Source organism: Rattus norvegicus, chromosome 14, assembly GCF_036323735.1.
Source record: "Rattus norvegicus strain BN/NHsdMcwi chromosome 14, GRCr8, whole genome shotgun sequence".
Lineage (NCBI taxonomy): Eukaryota > Metazoa > Chordata > Mammalia > Rodentia > Muridae > Rattus > Rattus norvegicus.
The window spans coordinates 8273491-8283073 of NC_086032.1; the positions used below are offsets into that span (position 1 = coordinate 8273491).

At 52.8% G+C, this 9583-nt stretch overlaps 1 protein-coding gene across 1 annotated transcript; it reads left to right on the forward strand.

Moving 5' to 3' along the window:
• The first annotated feature begins 747 nt into the window (after positions 1 to 747).
• Positions 748 to 7681, forward strand: Nkx6-1 (NK6 homeobox 1). The gene is made up of 3 exons (NM_031737.2): positions 748 to 2217; positions 3782 to 3954; positions 6104 to 7681. The coding sequence occupies exons 1-3, from the start codon at positions 1545 to 1547 to the stop codon at positions 6353 to 6355; spliced, it is 1098 nt and encodes a 365-aa protein (NP_113925.1). The 5' UTR covers positions 748 to 1544; the 3' UTR covers positions 6356 to 7681.
• Positions 7682 to 9583: the final 1902 nt, after the last annotated feature.

Sequence of the window (9583 nt, forward strand, 5' to 3'; positions counted from 1 at the left end):
GTCCAGACACCAGTCGAGGTAAGGTGCTGCGAGCTAGTGGGGGAAATGTGGGAGGACGGAAGAGATGAACTTAAACTGCTTTTCCATAAAAGGGCGGTCTTTTCATTATTCCTCTCTTTAAAAAGTAATGCCCTCTTCGTCCCTGCTCCCTCCTTCTCTTTTCCATTTTATTTTGCACAATTAATTGAGCCGGCCGCTGTCCCTAGGCTGGAACCACTCTTTTGGCCAGGCCCCTCCCCTCTTGGCTCCGCCCAAAGAAAGCTGGGGCGGGGATTAGGCGGGCGCGCCCTTGCGGCTCCCTAGTCTCAGCCAATCAAAAGGCATGGCGCTCCCCGGTGGGCGTGTCCCAGGAGCGACGCCTCGCTGAGGCTGAGCGCTATTGGATGCGGTGGCTACGCCCAGGCTCTGCACTCCGACCCTCAGTCCCGCCTCTCGGAGCCGCCCCTGAGTGACGTCCTCGAAAGTTCTCATTTTGGCCCCCCGCCTCCCCTCCCTCGCGTCCCCCAGCTAAAGAGCGACAGGGAGGGGTGCAAATGTTTTATTACCTTTGAGAGCTTCATCCGAACTGTCAGGCCCGGAGGGAGAGAGGAGAGAAGGGAAGAGCCGCCGAGAGGGTCAGTTTGGCCAGAGGACAGGGCTCGGAAGAGCCAAGCCTGGAAAGCCAAGGAGAAAGGCCAGAGAGGCGAGAGAAAGGCGGAGAGTGAGAGGAAGCGAGGGCGCCGGGGGGGTGGGGCGGGGGACTCGGGGCCGGCTTGCACAAGCGGACGGACGATCGGAACCGGCCCGTCAGACTTTTCCCACTTAGGTTTATTTTCTCTTTCTTCCTTTTTCGGTCCCGCTACTCCGGCGCCGCGTGGCCCGGAGGGGAAGCAGGCGCGTGGGCGCGCCAAGTGCCCAGCCGCCGGAGCGGTGCCGCCACTGCCCTTTCTGGCGCAGTAACGCCGGTCCCACGGCGGTAGCGGGCGCGATCTCCGCGAGAGCCGTTTGCGCTCCATCCCCTGGGCGAGCGGCGAGTGCGACTCAGCTGCGCGGCCGCCGGGAGCGCGGAGCGTCCGAGCGAGAACAGAGGCGCGCACCGGGCGGAACGCGGCCCGCTTTGAAGCTCCCCTAGGCGGGCGAGCCGGCCCCCACCCTCTTACATCAAAGCGATCGCTCCGCGCCTCCCAACCTTGTTGCAAACTCTCTGGGCCAGCCCCGGGTACGTCTTCCTGATTTCCCGCGGGGGTGGAGAGATGAGAAGCAGAGCTCTCTGAGTCGGGAGCGAGGGACCAGCGCCCGGGATCGAATCCCGGACTCCCGGAGTCGAGAAAGCGCCAAGCGGGCCCGCGCCCCTGCCGCCCTCGCCCGCCGCCGCCTCCCGCGGGGCATTTGGACATTTTCTGCTGCGCAGCTCGCACCCCAGCTCTCGGAGCCCGCCGCAGAGTCACACTTCGCTTGCGCGCGAGCGCTTCCCCAGCGCCTCCGGCTCTCCTGCGCCTCGGGCTCTCCTGAGCCCCGGCGGGGCCACCGGCCTGCTTGGCTGCGGGTTCGGGTCTGGCTGTGGGATGTTAGCTGTGGGGGCGATGGAGGGCCCCCGGCAGAGCGCGTTCCTGCTCAGCAGCCCGCCCTTGGCCGCCCTGCACAGCATGGCCGAGATGAAGACCCCGCTCTACCCTGCCGCCTATCCCCCGCTGCCCACCGGGCCCCCCTCCTCCTCGTCCTCGTCCTCCTCGTCCTCGTCGCCCTCCCCACCTTTGGGCGCACACAACCCGGGCGGTTTGAAGCCCCCGGCCGCGGGGGGCCTCTCGTCCCTGGGCAGCCCCCCGCAGCAGCTTTCGGCGGCCACTCCGCACGGCATCAACGACATCCTGAGCCGGCCCTCCATGCCGGTGGCCTCGGGGGCCGCCCTGCCCTCCGCCTCGCCCTCGGGGTCTTCTTCCTCCTCCTCCTCGTCCGCCTCCGCCACCTCGGCCTCTGCGGCCGCCGCTGCTGCTGCCGCTGCCGCCGCCGCTGCCGCCTCATCGCCCGCCGGGCTGTTGGCCGGCCTGCCCCGCTTCAGCAGCCTGAGCCCTCCGCCACCGCCGCCCGGGCTCTACTTTAGCCCCAGCGCCGCGGCCGTGGCCGCCGTGGGCCGGTACCCCAAGCCCCTGGCCGAGCTGCCCGGTCGGACGCCCATCTTCTGGCCTGGGGTGATGCAGAGCCCGCCTTGGAGGGACGCGCGCCTTGCCTGTACCCCCCGTGAGTATTATGGTGGGGGGCGGGTCCCTGCCTTCTAAGTCTGCTCTCGGGTCGTGAAGCCCACAGCGCCCGCGGGCCGGTCAGTCCTCCTGGCTGCCACACTAGTTTGGAAGTGCCGGGACAGCATGTCGTTGGTTGGGTCCGGCAGTCGGTCGAGGGATTCAGGATTTCCTGGGCTCGCCGAGGCTCATGCAGGCCTGGGCTGGGCCAGCGAGCATGTTTCTGGACAGAACACCGCGGAGTGGTCGAGCTTCTGTCTGGGCTGTTTCTGAAACTGACCCGCTTTGGGTCAAACGGGGGAAAGCGGGGAAAGGCCTCCACACCCCTTCCTTTCGGGCTCTTTCCTGCCCGTTCCTTCAGTAGCGTGACCCGTGTTTTCCGCAAACCCGCGAGGGTAGGCAAGGCAGCTTGATTCTTACTTCCTCGGGGAAAAGCAAACATTTGCTCGCACACATCTTCCTCAGTCCTCTCCAGCTCACCTTTTTTGCCAACTCCCTCACCAGCTCCCAGTGCACTTGTCCAGACCTAAACGAGCTGTGCCAGAGGCTCCCAGAACTGGGTGAGATGCTTTGGGCCGCTGTCGCCGCGGCTGATGGACCTGGGTTTTCCCTACTCCTGAATCCCAGGCTCCTGGGTTCTGAAGAGGCATTTTGGCACTCAATAGACTAACTCAAGAGAGGAGAAGGGGAGACATATGACATGTGACAGGACACAGACTAGTAAAATGTAGGCCCCAAAGACTCTGGGTCAATTCAGGTCCAAGGTCTGGACAATCCTGGCTACTGGGCCATACCTCCTAGAAGACTCTTAACCCCCAGATGGCTTCCAGGGCCCGGCTCAACTCCTGTTCTCTCTCTGTTCCTTGCTGATGACCAAGTCCCTGAAGTCAGTCCAGGGCGCCGAAGCTCCTTGCCTGAGACTTAGAGGCAGTAACTTAACTAACAGGAAACTAAGTCGGGCTCTTGTGGCAAGGCAATTCCACAGAGCTATCGAGATGTTGGAGAGACACTACTGTATCGGTGTTGATTGTAGGTATCGCCAGACCTGTGTCTCCCCTGGTCTCTTCCTGCAGCCCATAACAGCCTCAAACTAGGGACGAGTTTAGCTCTTAAGTGCACAAAACACAAGGAGCCCTTTGTTGCCTAACACAGGTTAGATAAGTAGCCAAGGAAAACAAAATATAAAATTTCAAAAGTTAGTTTACCTTCATACCAAACCACTTATCTTCCATCTGCTCAGGGACTGACACGGGAGGTGAGGGTGGCCTTTCTCATGCCCTCCTGCTTTAGCTTAAGAGGGTGTCTGGTTTCTTCCCTGTACTGCTTAGCAGTGGCACGGCTAGCTAATTTGCACTGTGGTTAAGCACACAGTATTTACTATTATCCCCACCGCACCTCGGTCGGAGAAAAGTAGATAGCAAAAGGTAGGGTGGGATGGCGCAGGCCACAGATCAAGGATCCCTGTTCTTTTGCTATCAAAGTACAATTTTGCTAATTCGCGCTCGCCTGTCTCTGGTGGAGCACTGTAACGGTTTGTTTCTTCCTTTCTCTTGTGGTCCTCGCAGATCAAGGATCCATTTTGTTGGACAAAGATGGGAAGAGAAAACACACCAGACCCACATTCTCCGGCCAGCAGATCTTCGCCCTGGAGAAGACTTTCGAACAAACGAAGTACTTGGCAGGACCAGAGAGAGCACGCTTGGCCTATTCTCTGGGGATGACGGAGAGTCAGGTCAAGGTGAGTGGACCTTTGACACCTCCAGGGATGGCTTCCTTCGCACGTGTGCTCGCGCGCGGTCATGCGCACGCGTCTGAGCCCCTATTCTCTCCCTCACCAAACTAACAAACTGGGCGGAGGTGGGGGTGAAGTGAGCCTGGGGAGAAGTGAGGAGCGGGGAGAGAGTTGGGGGTAGCACAAGCCCTGGGGTCTTTTGGAGGCAAACCATTGGTGAACAAAAGATATCAAGTCCCCGCCTTAGAAATTAAGCTAATCTAGACAGCAGCCTGTGCTGGGGAGACACGCCTTTACCAGAGAATAAAAGCATTAAGGAAATATCCCCGAGAACAGATCGAGACGATTAGAAAGCGTGTTTTGCTTGATTTGTAAAGACACTCAAGCTATTGTTTGTCAATTCAGGCCCTAATAGATATAAAATCTAACCAGGATCAGCAGTACAGCGCTTCTGTACTAATTCGTAGATTAAAAAAAAAATGAATCCAGCGGAACTTAACACCAATAAAACTTGCTTTTGGCTTAGATAACAATGATTATTTTGGAAGAACAATTTTTCCAAATGAGCCGACAAGATTACTGGTGTATTGAATAAGATTGAATCCTGTTTAAAGCAAGTTTATCCGCAAAATTAAGATACTGCAGCTTCTGGCAACAATTAGTAATTGAGATGTCACTTTGCTTGTAATTGACTTGTATACTGCATTTCTAGGGAACCAGAGTTTAGAAATCTGTCCCTGAAAATAAGATTGAGCCAGCTGGGTAAATTCAGTGTGTTGGTTTCCTAGTTTTTCTCCATTCTCTTTTGTCCATTTCAGTTGTTGCATTTCTTTCTTTAGGCTTCCTGTGTGTGTGTGTGTGTGTGTGTGTGTGTGTGTGTGTGTGCGCGCAGGGGTCTGCTTTCTTTAGTTATATTGTTGTTCATTAAGGAGTAATATCATTAAATCTTCCATTTAGGGTTTACTTTCCTGCTAGCCAAGACTCACACAATATATTTCAGCCAAGATTTTTTTCCCCGTGGCCATTAGAAAACCATCACATTTGAAATTATTTTTTGCAGCGGGTGACTAGAGAGCCTACCACCTTAATCCAAGGGTTTTCATTTGTCACCATAAATATGTCCGTGTGGCCAGAAGTGAATTATTATAGCAATATAAAGAAAATCACTTTCTTAACAATTCTGATTCTCCGGATAAAATACAAAACAGATGAGAGGCATAAAAGGAGGGCAATTCACACCTTCAGAAAAATGGTTGTTTTACGGCAATTCTTCAGATTAAAACACATGTGTCAGACCCGTGTCAAACACCATGAACAAGTTGAACATATCTGTATTTTAAATGAATATCTTAGGCAGCAGCAACATGCTGCTAATGTTTGGGGGGGGGGAGGCAATGTTCTAATAGAAAATAACACAGCTCGGCAACTTTTCTATTTAAAAACAGCAAATAGTGATATTTCAGCTTTGGTTTTGTGAGCAACCTTGAGGGTGGAGAAAGACGGACAAAGCCTTCTGTCCCACCATGATGATAATTCTGGCTGAGCTGTTAAATATTTTCATGCCTCTGCATTCGTTGCTATGGGTGAACTGAAGTTTTCATGATATGCCGAAAACTTCAGACCACACACACCTTAAGTTTCGTGGAGAGGAGAGGGGAATTCGCCACCGAAGTTAGCGCTGATTGGAGCCTGAAAGAAGTAAACAGTCAAGTGTCCGAAAGTGAGAAACAGGGCAGAGAGAATTGGCTTTAATGCAGTTCTTTTCCGTACAAATCGCAACCCACTGTAGTTGTTTACAGCTTCTTAATCTACGAATACAACTACGGACTAAAAATCACCAGCACGGGAAAACCGAGCAAGGCTTCCTCTCCAGTTGAGATGTAGGAAAAGCAAAGGAAAAGCGAGTTTATTTTTAGGGAAACTTGTGCCAAGTCTTGCTTTCACTCTTTCTGAGAAATGGTTTACTGATGGCCTCAGCGAGCTTGTGTTACTATCGCTATGGCAACGGCGGTGGGTTCCTGAGGCCTTTAGACTGACTTTGACGCCTGGACCCGGGAGGCCCGCGAGGGACAGTGGCGAGCAAGGGGCCCAGGTCTTCCGGCGCTCAACTCCTCCCGGCCCTGCCTCTCCCCTCCCCTTTCCTCTTGGCTCTCAGGTCTGGTTCCAGAATCGGCGGACCAAGTGGAGAAAGAAGCACGCAGCCGAGATGGCCACGGCCAAGAAGAAGCAGGACTCGGAGACTGAGCGGCTCAAGGGGACTTCGGAGAACGAGGAGGACGACGACGATTACAACAAGCCCCTGGACCCGAACTCTGACGACGAGAAAATCACTCAGCTGCTGAAAAAGCACAAATCCAGCGGAGGCAGCCTCCTGCTGCACGCGTCGGAGGCCGAGGGCTCGTCCTGAGCGCGGCCCGCACCGCGGGGATCCCGACCGCGCCCCACAGCCGGTCCCGCGGTCCCCCCCCGCACCCCGGCTGCTCGCCCGGCCTTTACTATTTTCTAAGATGTACATATCTATTTTTTTAACCTAGAAATTTTGGCGGGGAGGGTGGGGGTCGTCGGTAGGACGGCGCGGTGATGGCGAGGAAAGGAGCCCGCCAAGTGCACTGCTCAAAAAACCCCGCAGCCGAACCCGCATCCCCGCGGCTTCCCAGGACCCTTCCCACCCGCGACGTCAGGCGTCCCCGGTCCAGGCTCGGTCCTTTGCTTTGCGTTCCCTGAGCACCGGGCCGTGTTTCCGAAAGGTCGTCGGCCACCGCCTGGTGGGAATCTCAGAGCCACCGAGGGCAGCTGCCACCAAGGGAGAAAGGGACGCTACCCCTCCCCCCAACTGCTCTGCCGACCAAGTAACCTGTTGACGGCTCTCTATGTAAATAAATCGTGAGTCACACTGACTAGAAGTTACTTTATTGTGAATATTTAAAATGTAAAAGGCTTTTTGGAATTTGGTATAAAGAGATGAACTGTACTCTCGTTGATTTAAGGTATTCACACCACTTGGCCGCCTTTCATATTAACTTGAAAAGCTTAGAAAAACGACGTCATCGCCCTACTCAGACGCCTCCCGACTCACTCCTCTTTCGGCTCTGCTTCTTTCCTAACCGCTTTTCTCCTTCACCAATTCCGGCAGGGCCCCAGGCAGCCCCAGGCCCCCACCCCGGTCCAGCTCCAAGACTTGCAGTCTGAGATCCCGGGACCCACGAGCTTCTCACACCAGCCTTTGGGTTCCCTTCCGAATTTGCACAGTCGTTTGTTGCTATTTATTAGTGATTAAAAAAAGATATTGGGGAGGGAAGGACTACAGTACCTTGTATTTAATTTAACTCCTTTCTGATAAAAATGCGTGTTAAAAGTAGATGGTGGGAATTGTTACAAGCGCTCTGGGTCAGAACATAAACGTTCCATTTAATTGCTGTAATTGAATTCGAAGTGTTTTTGTATCATAAGAATACTATAGACTATGTAAATTGTTTTCTTTTAAGCTAATAACGGTGATATATCAGCCTCTTTAACACTTATTAATTTATATGAGGAATTCGGTTTGTAAAGAAAAGGCAGCCCCTTTGCGAGAACCATGAAATGTAATGCACTTTCTGTTTCAAAGGATAAATCGAATTAAAAACAGCAACAAAAAATAGTTTGAAGACGTCTGTTGCCTTAAGGGAACATGTACAGGTTACCTGGCCTCATCAGAGATCTCAAATAAAGTCAAGAGCACATTTAAAAAAAAGTGTTAGATCGGCTTCCTGAGTGAAAGAGCTGTTGCTGCAGCTTCCCTGCTCCTTCTCCTACCCTTTCCTCCTCCTCCTCCTCCTCCTCCTCCTCCTCCTCCTCCTCCTCCTCCTCCTCCTCCTCCTCCTCCTCCTCCTCCTCCTCCCCTCCGTCGTCGCCGCCGCCATCATCATCATCATCGTCGTCGTCGTCGTCATCATCATCATCTCCTCCGTCATCTATTTGCAGGATGAAGCGACGGTCGCCTTCTCAGTACCTACTGGGACTGTCTAGTGGAAATTTAATGTCTCTGCCAAATTTTTCCTGATTTTGTCCGCTTTGCCAGGAAACCCCTGAGGAATCTAGGAAGACTTCGTCTGGAATGGAGGCAGTTCCTCGGGCAACCTCTAATTTGATTAGCTTAGGGGAAACAGGGAGCTGGGAGCAGCCCTTCTGCGTTTGAGGTGTTTTCTACAGTCACCTAGGGGATTGCAGACCAGGCGGGAGCCCCGGATATGCCAAGCACTACAAAGAATGGAAAGAAAGTGTCTTTTAAGTGGCCTGGCAGACTTTTCTGTTATGGGCATGGTGACCTGAGCTTTTCCAAAGAGAACGTGTGGTGGGGTGTGTGGGGGTTAGTGGCTTGTTTTTTTGTTTTGTTTTTGTTTTGTTTTTGTTTTTGTTTTTGTTTTGTTTTGTTTTTGGTGGTGGTTTGGTGGGGGGAGACAGTATAATCAATTTTTGTTTTATTTTCAGACACTCAATTATAGGTCCAAGGATAAGCATTTTTCCCCCTCTGTGGTGCAGGTTAATGAGATCAGTGGAACCTGTATGGGAACTGTTTCGTTTCCTAAAGAATTCGTATTTTACAAAGTCCCCCCCCCATTAGTTGGAGCAGCTAATGGAATCTCCTGGTGCATATTCCAGATAGCTTAGTTCATTGGGAAAGGAGGAAATCACTCCCTGTCATTGTCTCCAGTTTGCAAAGTTCTCCAGAAGTTTTCACTCCATTTTAGTTTCTGTGTTCTTAGCAAGACGGGCGTTTGTCCTATAGGGAGGCAGAGGATTGTTAAGAACAGTTTACTCTGCTGGGACAGAAGCTTAATCCTAACTGTGAACAAGGAAGGACACCCCTCCCCCATTTTCAGTATTTCTTTCTCCTCTTCCTTCTTCCCCTCTCTTTTCAGCATCCTCTCCCTCCTGCCTATCAAATTCTTTCCCTCCTCCCGGTCCATTTCTCTTTCTCCCTTCCTTCTCCCCACCACTATTTTTTTTTTCTCTCTCTCTCTCCTCTCTTTCCTTCTTTCCTTCTTTCTTTCTTCCTTCCTTTCCTCCTTTCTTTCTTTCTTCCTTCCTTTCTTTTCTTTCTTTTTTTGAGAAAGGGAACAAGCTTGCTATCTCGGCAAAGACACTTTATTGCAACAAATAAAACTCCTTTCCCCCTTTACCCTCCTCAACTTTTAACCTCTCTGCTGCCCTTTGAGAAAGCCAGGAAACAAAAGGAAGAAAAATTCACACTACAATGAAAAACATTGTTTCTGGATAAGGATAATAACAACCGCCAATTGCCGGAAGATGACAGCCGCAGTGACAGGAGTCAGAGAAAACTTCTGAGTAAGACGGGGTGTGTGAGTAAATCATCTGGGGGCTGACAGTGTTTATTTCAGGTTAGATGTGTGGAGAGGAGCTTGCCACACACCCTTTAGAAAGCATTCTCTCTAGGCTCAGGGCCCTTAAGATGAGAACATGGGGAAGGGGAGTACTTGGGGGGGGTGCAGTGACCTCCATTGTGCCCCACCCTCCAAGTTAACTGTGGTGGCAGAAGGTTCTGCAGGGAGCGGAGCAGGCAGCCCAGGCTCTGGGGCTGGCCGGGCCCCACAGGCATCCACTCTTTTTTTCCAGTTGACTGCGGCAGTGACTT